At 37.9% G+C, this 22,108-nt stretch overlaps 1 protein-coding gene across 3 annotated transcripts in view; it reads right to left on the minus strand.

Annotated features, from left to right (window-relative positions):
- The window catches only part of LOC132379760 (kinesin-like protein KIF20B), a 74,048-nt gene that overhangs the window by 51,680 nt on the left and 260 nt on the right, over positions 1 to 22,108 (minus strand). For 2 of the 3 annotated variants that reach the window (XM_059948048.1, XM_059948046.1), the window contains exons 2-11: positions 19,544 to 19,700; positions 14,767 to 14,865; positions 14,565 to 14,675; positions 10,002 to 10,137; positions 9,729 to 9,913; positions 7,281 to 7,332; positions 5,615 to 5,842; positions 5,390 to 5,501; positions 5,169 to 5,237; positions 353 to 499 (exon numbers count right to left, since the gene is read on the minus strand). In XM_059948048.1, coding sequence (XP_059804031.1) covers positions 353 to 499; positions 5,169 to 5,237; positions 5,390 to 5,501; positions 5,615 to 5,842; positions 7,281 to 7,332; positions 9,729 to 9,913; positions 10,002 to 10,137; positions 14,565 to 14,675; positions 14,767 to 14,865; positions 19,544 to 19,699 — 1,295 coding nt within the window. In that variant the 5' untranslated portion in view covers position 19,700. The remainder of the gene's footprint in view (positions 1 to 352; positions 500 to 5,168; positions 5,238 to 5,389; positions 5,502 to 5,614; positions 5,843 to 7,280; positions 7,333 to 9,728; positions 9,914 to 10,001; positions 10,138 to 14,564; positions 14,676 to 14,766; positions 14,866 to 19,543; positions 19,701 to 22,108) is intronic. The other variant, XM_059948047.1, reaches the window with a different exon arrangement.

Genomic DNA, 22,108 nt, shown 5'->3' on the forward strand with positions numbered 1-22,108 from the left:
ATGAACTACCAAGATTAAGGATGAATATGAAGTTTATAAGTTTTCCAATTACAAACCTATTCATGTTCCTAAACTCACCCTTACCTCTGACCACAAACCCTATCACAAATTCCAAACCATTAATTGTTGGATTATCAGAGATTACAAAACATCAGTTTCTCACTATTAGGGATTTCATCTTAAATTAACATGTAGACAGAGGATGAAAACAATTTTTTTTAAAAATCATTCATTTGCAATTTTTACCTCTGCTAAAGCTAAAGCTGCATTAAAATTGCATTCAAACTTAAGATTAAGTTTAAGCAAGCCCTTTATTTATGAGTAGAGAGCATAGAATAAAGGCTCCTCTTACTTTGAAATTTGTTTATGTCTCAATGCATTAATGCATTTTCCAAGAATCAGCAAAGAGGTATTAATGTTTCCAGCTTCTTTCAATCTGTCACCTTCATTCTTTGTTTTTGCATTCCGTTCTGATCCCGCAAGATCACAAAGAGACAACCTGTAGATGGAGCAGCCAAGAGCAAAAATAACATGATTTATGCTAATATTCATCTTCTCATCATGAATTTAAACAAATCCAAATGAGCTAACCTCATTGTACCTTACAACCTCTCCATCTATGTTTGCTGATTTACCTTTTAGAGAAGCAAAGTCTTTTTGAAATTATCTTTTTAGTTAACAATTCCTCCATGGCTTCATATTTCTTCTCTAAATTCCTCAGCCTTGCATTCATCAAGTGATATCTAGACTTCCCTATTTTGACAGTCGTCAATTTTATTTATTTAGCAATACAGTATAGAGTAACACTAACCTAGTCACAGGGCAATTTATAATAACTAGTTAACCCATGGTACATCTTTGAACTCTAGGAAGAAACTGGTGCACCCAGGGAAAATGCCTGCATTCCACAGGGAGGATGTACAAACTTGTAACAGAACAGCACTGGAATTCTAATCTGAACTCCAGAACTCTGAGCTATAATAGTGTCCACTAACCGCTATGCTATTCATCATAATTAAGTCAACAGTGGTAGTCGTGCTTCAACTACCATCAAATTACTCTTAAATCAATGGGCAACTCACACAAAATACCAGAGGAACTTAGCAAGTCAGTGGAGGGAAGGACTATGAATGGGATTAAATAATATTTCAAGCTGAGAAACTTCTTTTCTTCAAGATGTTTTTTTTTAAAAACTGATTTCTTTGGAAGGATTTTTGGTTATCTGTTCAAACAATCTGCTAAGTGACCTAGTATCATTATTTTTTGTGTGCTAATGCCACAAATACAGTACCTGGGACATTTTTGCAATGTTAAAAGATTTTTACAAGATATCATTACCTTTAATTGATTGCTCTGGCAGATGTGAGATTTTTCTTGATCTGGACATTGCTTTGCATTACAATGTGAACTAAAACACAAGTGCAGGACTAGGACTAAACAGTATTCTGCAGTTATAAGAGGCTACTCAAGTATACAGTATAATAATGATACACTTAACATAGTCCATTACAGAACAGTTAGGGACTTTCAGTCTACAGTGCTGTGCTGATCCTTTAACCTACTCAAAGATCAATCTAATCCTTCCTATGTAGCCCTCCATTTTTTCTATTATCCCTATGCCCAAGCAATTATTAAATGCCTCCAATCTATCTGCCTCAACCAGCCCTGACAACATGTTTCATGTACCCAGCACTCAGTGTAAAAAAAAACTTACTTCTGACATTCCCCCTCTACTTTCCCCCCAAATCACTTTAAAATTATGACCCTTCATATTATCCTTTTCCACTCTGGAAAAAATTCTCTGGCTATCCACTCGATCTATGCCTGTTATCATCTACATCTCTATTAAGTTACCTATCATCATCCTTTGCTCCAGAGAAAAGCCCGAACTCACTCAACCTATCCTCATAAATCACGCTCCCTAATCCAGGCAGCATCCTGATAAATATCCTCTGCAAACTGCCACATCCTGCCCATAATGAGACAACCAGACCTGAACACAATATCCAAAGTGTGGTCTAACCAGGTTTTATAGTGCTGCAATATTACCTCATGCTCTCGAACTCAATCCCGACTAATGAAGGAAAACACACCATATGCCTAACACCCCTATCAACTTGTGCAGCAGCTTGGGAGGGATCTGTGGGTGTAGACCCCATAAACCCTGTTCCTCCACACTCCTAATAATCCTGCCACCAATCTGCCTTTAATTTTGACCTCCCAAAGTGTATCACATCATAATTTCCTGGATTAAACTCCATTTGCCTCTTCTCAGCCTCTATTATGGTTATTATTCTGTTATGGATTTATTGAGTATGCTCACAAGAAAATGAATCTAATGTTGTGCATGGTGACAAACGTATACTTCGATAATAATTTTATTTTGAACTTAATAACCTTCCATTCCACTTCCTCAAATTTGTTTATAATTTATTTTTTTTTTATAATCACAAAAAATAGGGGACCCAGAACAGATCACTGCAGAACACCACTGATCACAGAACTCCAGGCAGAATACATTCCATTTACAACCATTTACCTTCTATCGGCAAACAAATTCAGAACACACCCAGCCAAGTTTCCATGCCTCCTGACTTCATGAATGAGCCCACCATGGGAAACTTACCAAAATCCATATATAACATATCCACTACTACACCTTGATCAATGTGCTTTATCACATCCTTGAAGAATTCAAACAGCTTGTAGGGCATGACCTGCTCCTCACAAAGCCATGCTGACTATCCTTAATCAGACATTTCTCCAAATGCTTGTAAGTCTTGTCTCTAATTCCCATGATCAATTTGACTACTAATGAATTAAAACACTACCCCTACACTTCTTCTGAACAAAGTAAAACATTCACCACCCTCCAACCTTCTGGTTTACCTCCTACAGCAAGGAATATGTAAAAATGATCACCAAAGATACAGCAATCTCTTCCCTTCCTTCGCAAAATACCCTGTGTTATATCCCATCCAGCCCTGGGGACTTAGCTATCCTAATGATTTTCAAAACTTTAGCACATCCTCTTTCTTACTGTTGACATGTTCTATCATATCAACCTGTATTACACTTTTACCACATATGTCAGAGTCTCCCCCCCCCCCCCCCTTACTGGTGAATACTGAAGCAATGTATTCAATAAGGACCTCCCCTACCTCTTCTAACTCTAGGCACATATTTCCTCTTCTATCCCTGATGGGTCTTATCCTCACTCTAATCATCTTTCTGTTCTTTACATACATGTAAAGCACCTTTTTGTGTTTTTCTTCATCCTACTCACCAAAGCCTTCTCATGCCCTTTTCTACCTCTCCTAAGTCCATTGTTCAGCAAATTCCTGGCTACTCAGTAACTTCCAAGTTAATGAGCACAGTTTTTTTTTTATATAAACATGTACTGGACCAAGCCCATAGTTTTCTTGTCATTTATTTGACACCAACTAAATAATGGAAGCTATGAATTTAAAGAACATTTAAAGGGGAAACATCTCGTGTCCCCTTGCCAATTCAACTGCCTATATACCTTTCTTAAAAACTGGTGAAAACTGAGGCATCATTTCTGTTTCTCTCCATGTTGCCTAATCTGTTAATTATTTCTGGCAATCACAGTATTAGACACTGAGATAATATATGTAATTATTGTTTAAATGACACATCACTGGTGCTGAAAGAAATGAAGATTTTGGTATCAGTTCTGGTTAGTGCAGAAATCTATCAACATAGAAAAAAATAGATTTATTTTTTTAAAAAGGGAAAATAAATTTCCAGCTGAATGTAAACTAATTCCTTAAAAATTAAAACAAGGTAGTAATCATGAAGAAGGGTCTCAGCCTGAAACGTTAACAGTTTATTCATTTCCATATGTGCTGCCTGGCCTGCTGAGTTCCTCCAGCAGTTTGTGTGATGCTCTGGATTTCCAGCATCTGCAGATGTTTAATAGTCAGCTGTTTAGATGTACATTTTTTCTTATGTCATTTTTAAAATTTTATTTATCATTTTATTTCAAATCATACAAGTTGGCCATTAGGGCACAAATCTACAATCTCCTGGCCTCCAGGCAAAATATTAAGATAAAGGTTCAGCAAGGAGTATTTTCTGTGCATTTCTAATAGTATACATCTTAAATTGAGATGAGGAATCAAGCTTGTGCAGTTTTCTTATACCACAAGTTTGTCTTGAATCTCGATTTACCATCACATATTCACGACTTTGTACTTTTCCTGCAAAAATATCTTTGCTGACAAAAACCATTATCCAAAATACTGAGCAATATATCATTAGTGAGCAATTGTCAAATGAACAGTGTTTGCAAATGAGTGATGGGTAGAAGAACAAATTGCAACTGTCATTTTGAGTAATCCTTATACAACTTGATGCACGAGATATGCAAACTCTACTAGATAAATTGCTTCTGAATGACAGGAATTCTTCAAGAATTTCACAAGCAGCGCTTGTGATAAAGTGATACAGGTGGAAAAATTAGAATCAGAAAAGAGCAAGGTAAATCTTCAAATGAAAGCTTTTTAAAATCATGCAGGTTGCTTATATAGCTAGTTTCAAGTGGCTTAAAATCTCTTAACAAGTGTCATAATGCAACTACAGAAATAATTTAGGCTAGAATGATATAATAACTGAGTTTGGTTTTTGAAAACTTTGATGGAACTGACAAGGTAGATGAGATGCTGCTTTCTTCAGCTGAGCAGTTTAATGCTGAGGTCAGACCCTGGACTTCAACATTAAGGGCAAGCGAGCTAAGAATAAGATGAGATTTTTTTTTCTTTTTAAGGTGAGTGATAAATCAAAGTGTATCATAGGAATTTACTACCATATGGATTCTTTGTCCACAACCCTTTGGGTATACTCAAAGTGTTGATTGATAAGATTTTTGAACGTTATAGGAAGCATACACAAAAGGTATAGTTCAAGCATAAATTGGTCATGATCGTTATTGGTAGAACAGACTCAAGGGAGCACATAGCCAATTTCCATTCTGTTGAATATCTGTGATGAAGTTGTTGCCCAAAACATTGAGAGAATAGCAAACCTTGAAAGTTACAGTACATCATTCTCTTTTCTAAAAATATTGGTCTGATAAACCTCATTGGCAGTTCTGTAATTGTATTTTCATTGAAAAGCTATCTCCTTGATTAGAATATAATACTTACTCACTGACTCGGACAACCTGAAGACCATCTGCTTCCATGTGCAAGATTCTTATTGAAAAAGTACAGTGGCTGTAGAAAGAGCATTTTAAGAGACATTTTAAATGCACTTACAATTACTAGTTAAAAGCCATGTGTCTTTGCCCTGAAGCACACAACCAAAAGTTCAGCAAATTTAATTATAAGAATACACCTAATATAAATGTTGTTGAAAAGTAAAATACCTTCTGCTTGAAAGATGATTGACTTTTGTAGAAGCAATACTTTGTTGTTTTCTCCCTTGTTTCAGTATCATGCATGCTTCTTCTGCATTGGAAACCTGAATCCATTTTAGATCTAAAGGAAAAGCACACTAATATCTTGGATGGATCTTAATTTATGGAATGGATAAAGTAGTTAAACAAAAAGAAAAATTACTTAATAATCAGAAATAAAATACACTAAATTACCTTTCACGTAAGTGTTGCCTTTTGCATCTTGCACAAGTCGAAGTACGTTTCTTTTCTGATTTTTACATTGTACTGGATCAAGTAAATCATAAAGCGTTTCATTGTATATTTCACAAAATGAAACCCAGATCGAAAATCTGAACCTTTCTGGAGTACACACAGCAACTTCTTCAGAACACTTTAATTGTTCACCATAATCTATACTAAGTGACTTCAGTGACTCGCCTGCTTTAAAAAAAAATAAATATTATTGTTAACCAAAACTATATCCTTTTAAAGGAGACACAATTATGAAATGGAACAGAACTATCAATTTGTTTAAAGTCCATCATACAGTGCAAAAAATGGCTCCTTTGACCCACTACATCTATACTGCCAATTTACCCATCTACGATATTCCACTTACCCACTCAGTGTATAGCTTTCTATGCCTTGGCAATTCAAATATTCATCAAGATGCTTATTAAATGTTGAGAAATTATCTGCCACAATCACCTTTCCAGCCAGATCATTTCCAAATCCCAACAATCCTCTGAAAATTTCCTCTCAGATCCCTTCTAAATCTCCTCTCACCTTAAACTATACCCAACACACAAAATGCTGAAGGAACTCAGCAGGACAGAAAGCATTTATGGAGGGGGTGGACAGTTGAAGTTCTATGCCCAGACCCTTCATCTGGCCCAAAACTATGACTTGCCTTTGTACCTCTACAGGGAGGAAGAGATCTTTATTATCAATATTTCTCATCATTTTATAAACCAAAATGAAATCGTTGCTCAGTCTCTTCCACCTATCTAGTCTCTCCTTCTGGCAGAAAAGCTCCAACTCAGGCAATATCATGGTGAATTTCACCTACTCTCCAGTAAAACACATTCTTCCTATAATGTGGCCATCAGAATATGCAAAATTGAGACAGACTGAGTTCATTACATAAAATTACATGATGGAAAATTGCAAGACCAATCATCTTAAAACAATGGACAAGTATTAAAAGCGATAATCTGAATAGGTTACACTCTTTTGTTTTAACCCCCACTCCCTTTTAAAAAATTTTAAAACTAGACAATCACTGATATTGTTCTGGATACAGCTTTCAAATCCAAGTGGAAGTACTGGTAGCCAACTATATAACTAGATCAAATAGTCACACTGTTCTACCAACGCTGTTGTACTGGGGATGTATTTCTACATTTTGTAGTTCACATTTAATTATTCAAACTCAGACTATTGGACTCTAGAGTATCAAAGACCATCAAGATAAAACCTCCATACTTGGCCCAGATAGATCAGTCCACGTAAATTCCTTAGACAGTAATTTGAATCAGTGGATTCCAACATCACTCTATTTTACACAACTTATTAAAATCAGTTAAAAAATAATATATTTAATAATTTAAAGTGGAACTCCCTGCATATTGTTACTTTCCAATTCACATTAAGACTTCATTGGAAATCTTATTTGCTGCAGTTTCTGGAGATCATTAGCCAAGCCAATAAAAGCCTGCCAAAAATACCTTTCAATGGGCCTGTGATCTAGTCATCAACAGCACATTAGTGTTCAGTTTTCAAGGAAGCATTTTTAACTTCAATCTGTGACTGAGGTTTACATTATGCAACATGAATTCATGCATTGTACATCTTATGTTAATATGCACAAGCAACATACCTTCGGTAGCATCTAGTGAACTATGCTGATTGCTCCCATTGCACTGGTCACTCTAAAAATGAAATTAAAATGTTAGGAGCAAAGCAAGCAATGACAAATAGGGGTAGAATTATTCTTTAAAATATGTACCTACCCATAATCTAAATGGTTATGATACAGAGGGCTATTACATAAACTCTTCAGAATCAGGTTTAATATCACCGGCGCATGGTGTGAAATCTGTTAACTGTGCGGTAGCAGTACAATGCAATATATGCTAAATATATATTTAAAAACTGAATACGGTAAGTACATATTCATATATTAAATAGTTAAGTTAAAATAAGGCAAAAACAGAAATAAATTTTAAAAATAATGAAGTAGTGTTCAATGTCTACTTAGAAATCGGATGGCAAAGGAGAAGAAGCTGTTCCTGAATTGCCGAGTGTGTGCCTTCAGGCTTCTGTACCTCCTTCATAACCGTAACAATGAGAAGGGGGTATATCCTGGGTGGTGGGGGTCCTTAAAAATGGACACCACTTTCCTGAGACACCGCTCCTTGAAGATGTCACTGATACTATGGAGGCTATTACCCATGCTGGGGCTGATTAACTTTGCATCTTTCTGCAACTTACTTCAATCCTGAGCAGTAGCTGCCCCATACCAAATGGTGTTGCAGGCAGTTAGAATGTTCTCCATGGTACATCTGTAGAGTGTTTTAAATGACAACCACATCTCTTCAAACTCCTAATGAAATATAGCTGATGTCTTGCCTTCTTTATAGCTGCATCAATATGTCGCGAGCAGGTTAGGTCCTTAGCGACATTGACTCCCAGGAACCCAAATTGCTCACTCTCTCCACTTCTGATCCCTCTATGAGAATTGGTTTCTCATTCTAATTATGGCATTAACAATCACATATATCAATAAATCCCGAGAAAAATGCACAACCTCCCCAATTTATTACACACATGCTTGATACAAGTTTTACTATTTTAACATACTTTAAGTAATTCCTGCAAGTTTCACACAATGATGTTATTAATATCAAAATTTGTAACACAACTCAAAACTCACCTTTCAAATTTTTATTTTATATCTCAAGTTATTTAAAATATTAGCTAGAAATTGTACTTATTCCTCAATGCTTGATTGAAAACAAATAGAAAATTCTCTTAAGAAATTGGTTACTTAATTGGTCACTGCTGCTGGATGCCACAGTCACCAGACAGCATAAAACTTCAGAAATGTGAAAGTTTACCAGACTTCTGTCAATTTTTATGAGATCAGAGGTAAACAGCATATTGTGAGTGACTGCAAAAATCATCTTTTTCTTCCAGCAACCACCCAAATTTAGTGATCAATACTAACCTAAACAACTGGCTTTCAATGAGACAAAACCTTCCTGGAGGCAACAGAAGAAGCACCCCACTACTCTCAGCTTATTGACTACCATAAAAACACTTTCCTTCTGGAACTAGCAATTCCAATCTTTCTTTCATGCTTATGTTTAGAGTGCATTAAAAAGCATGTCAGCGATTAAATTCAAATCAACTGCAAGGTGCAATCCATACATAAATCTATAACTGAAGTGCCTGGGTCTCATAAAGTAACACATTTCCTACACCAGTGCTGAAGGTTGTCCATTGTAACGTCATTCTCCATTGGTGATAGACAATTACTGGCTACTTTATTAGGTACACCCGTACACATGCTTGTTCCTGCAAATAACTAGACTATCAAGCGCGTGGCAGCAACTCAATGTATAAGGCATGCAGACATAGTTAAGACATTCAGTTGTTGTTCAGACCAAACATCAGAATGGAGAAGAAATGTGGTCCACGTGATTTTAACCATAAAATGATTGCTGGTGCTAGGTTTGAGTATCTGACAATCTGCTGATCTGGGATTTTCAAGCACAACAGTCTATAGAGCTTACAGAGAATATTGTGAAAGACAAGACATCCAGTGAGTGGCAATTTTGTGGGCAAAAATGCATTAATGAGATTGGAGAATGGTCAGATTACTGCAAGCAGATGGGAAGGCAACAGTAATTCAAATAACTATGAGTTACAACAGTAGTGTACATAAGAGCATCTCTGAACGCAAAACACAGTGAACCTTGAAGTAGATGGGCTACAGCAGCAGAGACGACACTGGGTTACACACCTTCGACCACTTTATTCAGTACACCCCTGCATCTAATAAAGTATCCACTGAGATTATTCATTTTAATTGTAATCATCTTTGTTCACCTAGTAGAGGAATTGGATTTAGCATTCTGAAATAATGAAGTTTTTAACTTGATACAGCTCTACATAGAGCTCTTCTTATGAAGGGAGATGGTTAGATTTTTCACTGCCATCTGCGATAATAAAACAACTAAATTTGAATTCATAATAGTGTAAATACTGTTTATGCATCACAGGTTTATTTAACAAAAGAAAGCTGGTAGCTTCAATGATTTACCTCATTTAATAGGTGAAGTACTGATTTCTTCAATGTTTCCTCCTCTTTCACTTGTACGTCTGTTAATTTACTAAAGTCTGCACTTCTCTGTGGTTTAATATTCATATTTTGATAAACTTTTCCTTCAATACTCTTAAATAGAACACTCATCGCCCTTGGTATTATACCCACATCATGGTCTGGTCCTGTAACAAAATAATAATTTTATGAGCAACAGTTAAGAAAAAGGAGAAGCTACTTATTCCTTCTACAGAAGTATTTAAAGACCCAAACCTTGAAACGTGTAGGTTTTCCCTGAATTGGTAACACCATAAGTGAAAATTAAACAGTTCTGTCCATTCAGAACATCCTCAATAAGGGGTTTAACTGCTCCAAATACATCTCTTTGTTTGGTTTCCGGCCCATAAACCTGGGGTGGAAAAATAAAATTAGAAGCCTCCACTAACCAGTGAAACAATATTGCTACTGTCCCAATGGAACAACCTCTATACTATGCCATAAATCAAATAGTATAAACCCAATCACCAAGTCAAACACACATTTTACAATACTTAACAAAGGAGAATACGAAGATTATATTATGGATTAATAATTCAGATCATGGTCAGTTTCATGCCTAACTTGAGTGAAACTTTGGTCAGCTCATGAGGGGAGGAGGAGGAGGACACACAAAAACGCAGTTGATCTCAGTTTACAACTGATGTACTTAACATTGACTAAATCATTGCATTCAACACCTTGGAATGTCAGTCTGAGGTCTGATGTTTTAAACTGGGATTGCGTTTGTTCAACTGATAAAACTATCAACTGACAAATTCATCTTCACTGCAATATACTCATGAGTCAATCCCTCAAATTCTTCAATCACAATCCAGTTATCTCCCAAATGGTGGCAACATGCGACATCAAGAACTGACCCTGGAACCTCAACATTGATATGCGACTCTATGACATCTCATGGCATGCAGTACAAACAAGCACACAAATCTCTTGCTCAGTTTTTATTTCTTGCCTTTGTCACCTTATTGATCAGTACTTCTCAATGTTGAGACTCAGAAGCAAACCACAGAATGTATTCTGGCTGGCTTCAAATACCCATCATCAAAAAATGGCTCTATAGTATGAACAATGAACAACTTGGCCATAACCTGAAGAAAACAGTTGACAGAGTAAACAGACAGACCAATCCACTTGAGTACAATAGCTTATACCAATGTGCTGAATGTAGATGCATCTTCCATAATTTGGAGTAATGACCACATTAATCATTTTGGTATTGAAGTCACATGGGTCATGCAGCAGAACTATATTCCTTCTAGCCTGTAATCTCAGGATTTGACATATCTATGGTACTACTTTCAGTAAACTATTTCTAATTTAACGAGTTTTGAATAGATCGAGAATATCATAATATAATTAAAAAGCTTGTAAGACAAGCCAAAGATCCCACAATCAACAGATAGGATCAAACAAATAGAATGAAAGATTAACAATATCACAACTTTGGTAGGAATAATGCCAGATCAAGGTTCTACTAACTTAGACCATAGAAACACAGAAAACCTACAACGCAATACAGGCCCTTCAGCCCACGATACTGTGCCAAACATGTACACATTTCAGAAATTAACTAGAGTTACCCATAGGCCTCTTTTGCTAAGTTCCATGCACCTATCCAGCAGTCTCTTAAAAGACTCCATTGTATCCACCTCCACCATCGTCACCGGCAGCCCATTCCAAGCACCTACCACCCTCTGTGTAAAAAAAAAAACTTACCCTGACATCTCTTCTGTACCTACTTCCAAGCACCTTAAAACTGTGCTGTACCTACTTCCAAGCACCTTAAAACTGTGCCCTCTTATGTTAGCCATTTCAGCCCTGAGAAAAAGCCTCTGACTATCCACACGATCAATGCTGCTCATCATCTTATACACCTGTATCAGGTCACCTCTCATCTTCCATCGCTCAAAAGAGAAAAGGCCAAGTTCAGTCGACCTATTCTCATAAGGTATGCTCCCTAATCCACGCAACATCCTTGTAAATCTCCTCTGTACCCTTTCTGTGAGGTGACCAGAACTGAGCACAGTACTCCAAGTGGGGTCTGACCAGGGTCCTATAAAGCTTTAACATTACCTCTCAGCCCTTAAATGCAATGCAACATATCGCTTCTTAACCAGAGTCAACTTGCGTAACAACTTTGAGTGTCCTATGGACTTGGACCTCAGGATCCCTCTGATCCTCGACACTGCCAAGAATCTTACCATTAATATTACATTCTGCCATCATATTTGACCTAGCAAAATGAACAACTTCACACTGAACTGGGTTGAACTCCATCTGCAACATTTCAGCCCAGTTATACATCCTATTGATGTCCTGCTGTAACCTGACAGCCCTCCGCACTATCCACAACATCCCCAACCTTTGTCATCAGCAAATTTACTAACCCATCCATCCACTTCCTCATCCAGGTCCTTTATAAAAATCACAAAAAGTAGGGGTCCCAGAACAGATCCTTGAGGCACACCACTGGTCACTGATTTCCATGCAGAATACGACCCACCTACAACCATTCTTTGCCATGGGCAAGCCATTTCTGGATCCACAAAACAAGATCCCCTTGGATCCCATGCCTTCTTACTTTCTCAATAAGCCTTGCTTGGGGTACCTTATCAAATGCCTTGATGAATTTATATACACTACACCTACTGTTCTTCCTTCATCAATGGGTTTAGTCACATCCTCAAAAAAATCCAGTCAGGCTCGTAAGGCACAACCTGCATTTGACAAAGCCATGTTGACCATTCCTAATCATATTATGTCTCTCCAAATGTTCATAAATCCTGCCTCTCAGGATCTTCTCCATCAACTTACCAACCACTGGTTTTTAATTTCCCGGGCTATCTCTACTCCCATTCTTGAATAAGGGAAGAACATCTGCAACCCTACAACCTCCAGAACTGCTCCCGTCCCCATTGACGATGCGAAGATCATTGCCAGAGGATCAGCAATCTCCTCATTCACCTCCCACAACAGCCTGGGGTATATCTCATTCGGCCCCAGTCATTTCTCCAACTTGATGCTTTCCAAAACCTCCAGCACATCCTCTTTCTTAATGTCAAACTTTTCAGACCGCTCTAAGTCATCCCTACAATCGTCAAGGTCCTTTACCATAGCGAATACTGAAGCAAAGTATTCATTAAGCACCTCCGCTATTTATTCCATGCACACTTTTCCACTGTCATACTTGATTGGTCCTATTCTCTCACATCTTATCCTCTTGCTCTTCACATACTTGTAGAATACCTTGGGTTTTCCTTAGTCCTGCTCGCCAAGGCATTCTCATGCCCCCTTCTGGCTCTCCTAATCTCATTTTTAAGCTCCTTTATGCTAGACGTACAAGAGATTACTACCTTTGTGTTCCTGCTTCTCAGCTTCTTTCCTAACTCCCTGTAGACTCCTCCCTTTTCCTTCCTATGCTGTTGGTACCTACATGAACCACGACCTCTGGCTGATCTCCTTCCCACTTCAGGATATTGTGGACGCGATCAGAAACATACCAGACCCTGGCACCTGGGAGACAAGCTACCATCCATGTTTCTTTCCTGCATCCACAGAATCGCCCGTCTGACCCCCTAACTGCAGAGTCCCCCATCGCTGCTGCCATCCTCTTCCTTCCACTATCTTTCCAGAGGCATAGCCACCGTTGCTTCCCCCAGGTAGGTCATCTCCCCCAAAAGTATTCAAACAGGAGTACTTATTGTTAAGGAGGACAGCCACAGGGGTATTTTCTAGTGTCTGACTCCTGCTCTTCCCTCTCCTGGCTGTTATCCACTTATCTGTCTCCTGAGGCCCTGGTGTGACCTCTTGCCTATAGCTCCTCTCTATCACCTCCTCACTTTCCCTGACCAGACTAAGGTCATCAAGCTGCATCTCAAGTTCCCTAACCCAGTCCCTAAGGAGATGCAGTTTGACGCACCTGGCAGATGTGGCCTTCTGGAAAGTCTCCTGGACATCCCACATCTAACACCCAGCCCAGAACACCAGCCTCATAGACATACCTCTTGTTCCTCACAAGTAGCTTACATCTCCTTGAACTGTTATTGCCGAAGCCCCATTGAACCAAAGCCCTCCTACACTGTCTCCCTCTACTCCATCACCCGCTCTATAAAGCTGTCTTCTTTTAAATCCTTCCCGCCTGTCTAGCTCGCTGATGTCCATGTGCTTGCGCCTCAATCCATACATAAAAAATTATCTTTACATGATATTTACAGTGATATTATTGTGGCCATGATGAAGAAAATATTTATTTGGGAGAGGGATGGAATTATCTAGAAAAGTACAAAATTGGTTCTGCTCCCTATTTAAGGCATTAATTACATCACTACTGCATAACTTGTACCCCACAAGTACAAAATTTAATTCAGTCTCTTGATGAAAATCACAGCACAGCAATAATCCAACAATTCTCTAGGTCATCAAATTTACAATTTACATGTGAAGTTTATGCTGCCCATTTTACTTCTTTCAGTATCAAGCTTCATATGAAATTGGACCCAAACCAATTCATTTGATTGCGTTCAGTCAGAACTGCTTTTAACAAAAATCAAAATAATGTGTTACACAAAAGTGAATTTCTAATTTTTGTATGCTCCTGGTTTTAAAAGATTTGTACATCAGAGCCAAAATCTTGACAAATGTAATTTTAAAACTATGCATGTTTAAAAAGATCTTACCAAATATGCAAATTCAACTTAAAGTCATAAAAACATGGATTAGTCTGTTCAAGATTACCATTACATCATACCATAATATACATAAATCTAACTTCCTTACGTGGGAAAATCTAAAGCGTTGAGCCATCTGGCCAATTCCTCGATCACTGCATCTGGAACTTGGTGGTGCTTTTAGAATCACACTAGTTGAGTTTTCTATAAACACGCAGTCCTAGGAAGAATGTCAAAATAATACATCAGATGTTCATATTCATAAAGAAAGCATTCTTCATTCAATTTAGTTAGTGATTATAGCAACCAACCTGAGATTCATTTTGTGCAATTTCAGCTTCTGTAAAAGGTCTAATACGAAGGTAAACACACATATGGTCCTTTGTAGCTGAAGAATTTTGTTCAGGAACCTAAAATGGTAAGGATGCATTTAAAGTAAATTTTAGGACATAACCAAAGCTTGCAGAATCCACATTTAAATTTCCATTCCTATATGCCCTTGGAAGAATAGATTTTCTTGAATAACTACAGCAGTAAAAAGGGTTGAAATATTGTTGTTAAATGAAAAATATCCAATGCTCATTGAAGCTGAGATGCAACTTGGAGCCAAACTAACATTAACCATCCCAATTGGGTTTGAGGATGTAGCCATGAGACAGCAGCCCTAATAATGTTTTCAAGGCAACAAGGTCCCCACAAGATTCTAATTATTGAGGAAGATTATGTCAAACAGGCCTGCCGCAGCTTCCAGTAGCACACATTCAGAATAAACTACTTATGTCAGCAATGTTACCTCTGGGGAGTGTATGCTTTTGCTACTAGTGCACACAAGTAATTAAACTGTGCACAAAATTTTGTTACTCTCTATCTCATTGGCATGTTAAGTATATTTCATGATCATACACAATCCCCTTTCCCCTTCCTGATGTGGAAGCTGTTGACAATGTGGATTTTGTGATGATTTGTTTGCAGATTTTAGAACAGTTTTAATTGAAGAAATCATTGATTCATCATGTCTAATTCCAAAGAACCAAAGTATGTGAAATGCAAAAGAACTAGTTCATTGAAAGCAGAATGGCTTAATGAAACAGCAGAAACTACTACACCGAAAGCTCACGAAGTTAGGAAAGGGTGAACTTGCTTTTTAAATTTGTGGGGTTTTTTTGACCATTTCAAACAATTTTAATAACATGTGAAAGACTGATGTTATTACATGCTGTTGTATTGTAAATGAAAAATAAGTCTCATTAATTGTGTATCGTTTTATTTCTTTTAAACAATGAACAACAAACTAGACTCAGTAGCTTATTATCCTTAGAAAAGCTACAGGTTTACTTCCACTTAAAAAATTCAGTGCACGTTATGTTGTCACCAGGCAAAAAATTGCACAGAACAAGGTTTTTGCACACACTGGTCATTACAAATTAGAGGGAACATTGTGTGTAAGAAATAAATCGTTAAGCCAGTTAATGGGCACCTATTAAAGACTGTGTTCTAATTAATGTTAAACTTAAGTGTAGTTTCACATCCTCTCAAGTATTCAGATTGATACACTTAAAATGTACATCTTAGAGATGATGCTGTGATTATGGAGAATCAGATGACCCTTTAACAAAATACACCACTCTCTGCAGGGATTGCTCCTGCTGTGATCCCCTTATCCATTCATCTTTCCCCACTAATCTTCCCCCAGCACATATCCCTGCAAGTGACAGAAATGCTGTACATGCCCATTCACCTCCTCACTTACCTTAATTTAGGGCCCCAAGCAGTTCTTTCAGGTGAGGCAACAGTCACCTGTGAATCTGTTGGGGTCATTTGTTGTATCCAGTACTCCCAATGCAGCCTCCTCTATACTGATAAGAGCCAACATTAATTGGGTGAAAGCTTTGTCAAGCACTTTTACTTCATCTGCCAAAACTGGAATTTTCTGGTGAACAACCATTTAAATTCCTATCTTCATTCCTGTTCTGACATGTCAGTCCATGGCCACCTTTTTTTTTTTATTACTTTTCTCTCCCCCTTCCCACTTTTTCTAATCCCCATCTGGCTTCTTTTCTCCACTCACCTGCCTACAACTCCCCGTGGTGCTCATTCCCTTTCTCCCATTGTCTACTCTCCTCTATCAGATTCCTCCTTCAAGCCCTATATTTTTCCCACCCACATGGCTTCACACATCACCTTCTGGCTAGCCTCCTTCACCCACCCTCAACTTTTTATTCTGGTGTATTCCTCCTTCCTTTCCAGTTATGATGAAGATCTCGACCTGAAACATCGACTATTTATTCAATTTCATAGGTGCTATCTGACGAGTTCCTCCAGCATTTTGCCTGCTGTTCTGTTTGCCTGCACCTGCAGAATTCTGTGTGAAAATATCCAATCTGTGTCCTCTGTCAGTCAAATAATCAGTCATTATGTTCTCATCTTGTTTTAAGGTGGTGATCAATGATTATCCCAAGATATCAAATGAAGAATGTGGGGTAGCTGGTTTTACCAATGGCAATACAATTAAGTATTAAGGAAAGCAGCTAGGCATTCATATGTTGGAGATCATTTGACCCTTATTAGTTAAAACAGGTCATCATTAATGCTTTATAGCACATGGATTACTCATGTTGCTCATTCCTCTCTCATGTTGATAACCTTCAAGAATTCTACTGCCAATATAGAGTTCAGAGGATGGATTAGTCTTATCCTATGTATCTTGCAATCAGGCACACAATAACATCTAGCAAATCAATCAATTTGAAGAATTTTTAGACAGCATATCAAGGTATAAAAGTACCAGTTTTATTAAGCTGATTAATCATTTTATATGAAAAAAATGGGCAATAGTTCAGGGACTGGATTAGTCTTATTCTACAAGAGGGATAGAGGAAACATGTGCTTGGAGTCAGGAGAGGTAGAGGAGGTCTTTAATGAATACTTCGTTTCGGTATTCACTGAACATGTCAACAGTGACAGAGAGGATGTGCTGGAACTTTTGAAATACATCAAGTCTGTCCAGACAAAATATAATCCAGGTTACTAAGGGAAGCAAAGGAAGAGAAAGCACCTTTGGCAATCATCTTTGTATCCTCAGGATGATTGGAGGGTGGCAAATGTTATTCCCTTGCTCAAAAAAAGGGAGTATGGATAATCCTGGAAATTAGACAAGTGATTCTTACTTCAGTGGTGGGTAAATTATTGGAGAAGATTCTTAAGCAATATTTACAAGGTTTTGGAGAAGCACAATCTGATTAGGGATAGTCAACATGGTTTTATGAGGGGCAGGACATGCCTTGCGAACCTGATTGAATTCTTCAAGGATGTGTCAAAGCATATTTATCAATATAGAGCAGCGGAAGTGGTGTATATGGATTTTAGTAAAGCATTTGTTAAGGTTCACCAGTTTATGCTCATTCAGAAAGTCAGGAGACATGGGATCAGTATTCCCTTTAAGATGCGTGTGTGCGCACACATCTTTTGCTACTAGCTCACAAAGGAATTTAAACGGTGCACAAAAGGTTGTCACCCTCTGTATTGTTGGCATGTTAGGTATATTTCACAATTGCATACAATCACATTTCCTTTTCCAGTTTCTGATGCAGATGCTGTTGACAATGTGGAGTTTGCGATGATTTGTCTGTAGGTTTTAGAACTGGCTTATTTATATTGTTTTTATTGAAGAAATTATTTAGTGCACACTGTGTATTTGCACGTACATTGCAAAACAAAAACTGCACAGCACAAAATTTTTGCACACACTGGTCATTACAAATTAGAGGGAACATTGCACGGGATCCAGGTAAACTTGGCCCTGTGTATACAGAATTGACCTCCCTATAGAAGGCAGAGGGTGGTTGTAGATGGAACATATTCTGCCCAGGGGTTGTTGACCAGTGGTGTTCCTCAGGAATTTGTTCCTGGACCCCTGCTCATTGTGATTTTTATAAATGACTTGGATGGGTAAGTGGAGGGCAGGGCAAGTAAGTTTGTAATTGACAAAGGTTGGTGGTCTTGTAGATAGTGGAGAAAGTTGTCATAGGTTATAACAAGACATTGACAGGATGCAGAGCTGGGCTAGAATTGAATTCAACTGGGCAGATGGAATTCAACCCAGAAAGGTGCGAGCCTGATTGAATTCTTCAAGGATGTGGCAAAAAGTATTTATCATAAGTTTTTTTGAAAGTTCACTTGGATGGTTGAATTTGAAGGCAGAATACAGGAATAATAGCAGGATGCTTGGCAATGTGGCGGAAAAGAGGGAGCCCACGTCCATAGATCTCTCAAATTTGCTGCGCATGCTGATAGGGTGTTTAAGAAGGTGCTTTGTGAGTTGGCCTTCATTAGTAAGGAGTTTAAGTTCAAGAACCACAAGGTAAAGTTGCAGCTCTATAAAACTCTGGTTAGACCACACTTGGAACATTATGTACAGTTCTGGTTGCCTAACTATAGGAAATATGTGGAAACTGCAGAAAGGGCGCAGAGGAAATTTCCCAGAAATACACAAGATGATAAGTGGCATAGATCAAGAGGATAGTTAAGACACATTTTCCCAGAGCTAAAATAGCTAATATGATGGGGACATAATTTCAAGGTGATAGGTGGAAAATATGGGGGGGGGGGGGGGGGGGAGGAGGAGGGAAGGAAGATGTAACAGGATTTTTTTTAAAAAAGAAAAGCAGAGTGGTGAGTGTATGGGTTGCCCTGCAAGGAGTAGTGGTAATGGCTATTACATATACATTGGGGATATTTAAGCAGCTGTTAGGCACATGGATGATAGAAAAAATTGGAAGGACTATGTAGGAGGGAAGGGTTAGACTGATCCTAGAGTAGGTTAAAATGTCAGCACAACAGCTTGGTCTGCAGGGCCTATACTGTGCTGTAATGTTCAATTGTCTGTGTACTATGTTGAATTAAATGAGAAACTGAGGTGAGAAATTTTTAAAACAATAAAATTTCAAAGTATAATCCCAAGGGAATGAAAACCTTAATGTATAATTTGGACCTTCACTGTGAGTACAGAAAAGCAGCTTAACAAAAGCCCAAAGAAACCCAGTTCTATTCAAACTCACATGAAATGGCCGAAGCCATAATTATATTTACCAAGTGTGATTTATTTGAACTTTCTTCCCTGCAAAGTTCATCAATCAAATCCTTTCTAATGTCAGAAAAATCCTCTGCTGTAGGAATCTCTTGATCATCACTCACAATTTCATGTGAATCTAAAAATGTGAACTTGGAATTGAGCATTGGTTCCATTCTAGAAAGAAAACAAATAGTCAAATGAGATTGAATTTTCTGCATAATGTGATCACAATTCTAATACAACTAGCAGTGATTTGCATAAGTGATGCATTCATGGAAGATGCTTGTTAAGAATAATTACGCAAGTACTTGCCAAAATATACGCAGAGTGCCACGCTGAATGTAATAATCAAAGAGCATCCCTAGTGTTACTTGACCACAGGTTTCGTTCACTGTGGACTGACACTTGGATGAGGCAGGAATATGATGTCAGTATAACAAGCTGCGACGGACAGCTGAGATTTTCAGTGGTGGGAAGAGAGAGGGAGAGACAGGCTTCGGATTGCAAGCTGCTGGACCAGTTTGCTACGATATGGGTAAAATACAAATGCCCAAAAGATTGGGTTGATCAAAGGCATAATCATGCATTGATTGTGTGAGTCACTTCGTATAATCCGTATGTGGATTTTTGTTGGGAGTATCCTGTGGAACCACTTTTGTTAACCCTTACCTGTATTGTGGTTACCGCTTAGAAGAGATATTTCTGTGACACGTCACATATTTCTACGTGGATTTCAGAACAACTCGACAGATAAGATCTTCGCTGACTTATTTCGTTTACCCAGCATGGAATCTGTGGAATTCTTCGTAATTGCCTTCTCTCTACATTTTAAACATGGATTTACAAATCTCTCCCATCATTTATTCCTTGGATTACTGAACCTTTCTAATTTGCTATCCTAAAACTTTAAGAATTGTTCCTAAGCTTGATAGTTTGGGAGCTACATATACACACACGCATCTACACGCTGTTAACTTCTGTTTATTTTGTTTAAGTTTCTATATTTTGAGTAGATACTAACAAAGATAATGGTTTTAACATTAAAACCTGACTCATTTGTGATCTATTGCTGCTAGTACGTAACACAAGCCAAACATTGCCACAAAAGAAATCAATGGAGTTACAGTGAAAATTTGTGAATTGAGGAAATAGATTGAATGCTAGATGCAACTAATAGGCACCATTTTTCAAGTGTGTAAATACACAAACTGTTATTAAATTTCCATACAACAGATTCCAGTTAAATGCAACACATTAGGACCAGTACAATTTGGCCCAATTAAGCGGGCAACCCCAATTAGCCAGTGTCATGTATATAGTTCTATAAAGCAGTGCATGTCCCTAATAGTTATCAATGGAGGAATTCATCCAACATTCTTTTGGTTGACTGTAAATGAACAAAATCTGTGCTGACACCTATTGCAGATAACTGACTGCCTTTATACAATGTCTTTGATGATTGCATCTTCCAAATCTTCATTTTCATTGTAACATTCAAGAGGATCGTTAATACATTTATTGAATTTATTGTAGTTCCTAACTTGATGAAATAGAAAAGTCATTACATTCTTACCCTCAGCTGTTTCAGGCATATGCTTGAAACTGCATTGAGTTCTGCAGTTCTGAGTTGTCTACTACTTATTTCTCACCAACTATCAGTGCCAAAAATAACTGCATTTTGAACACAAACTCAAGCAACTGATGCTATTTGAAATCCGTTCGCTCAAAGCATGGCTTTGCAATTGCACGTTATTGATGCCAGTTAGAAACTATTCTGCAAATCTTCTGTACAGATTAAGTAGCATAGAGTCTCAAATAAACAAAGAAAGCCCCAACTATCTTGTTAATTAGTTTTTGTTCTTTAAGAGTTGCCTCAAATAAGTGGCTGTCCTGAATAACCGATGGCCCAAGTAATCAGAAACACTGTACTTTCAAAATTATGTTTTGCTTTAAGTGTCTCTCTCTCTAGACTTGTAGGAAAACATTTTACTAGAATGATTATAATGAATTTCACTCACCGCCAGATTCAACAAATGGCCTGTGCTCACCAGACTTGCCAGGTATCCCACATCGCAGTAACAAATAGCCCACCTCAGCCCTCAATTTCAGGCCTCACAATGAGCCACTCTATATTGCATTTGTAGCTCATTCCACACTAAGCCATTCTTGGAAGCCAATTCAAAAAAACCTACTGGCTATATTAGAAAACTAGAAAACAAAGGACATCCAAGCAGTTAACTTATTTGATTTTTTTTTGTTTTAGAAGAATGACTACTGTAATCAAACAACAACACACACAAAATGCTGGTGGAACACAGTAGGCCAGGCAGCATCTATAGTGAGAAGCGCTGTCGACGTTTCGGGCCGAGGGTCGACAGCGCTTCTCCCTATAGATGCTGCCTGACCTGCTGTGTTCCACCAGCATTTTGTGTGTGGTGGTGTTTGAATTTCCAGCATCTGCAGATTTCCTCGTGTTTGTTCTACTGTAATCATCCTGGGCACGCAGGCGAATGTCAAAATTGGTGGAAACTTGGACAAAATAATACGAGATCTCTGTAGAAAGTGTGAATACGTTTGATTGT

Source organism: Hypanus sabinus, chromosome 22, assembly GCF_030144855.1.
Source record: "Hypanus sabinus isolate sHypSab1 chromosome 22, sHypSab1.hap1, whole genome shotgun sequence".
Lineage (NCBI taxonomy): Eukaryota > Metazoa > Chordata > Chondrichthyes > Myliobatiformes > Dasyatidae > Hypanus > Hypanus sabinus.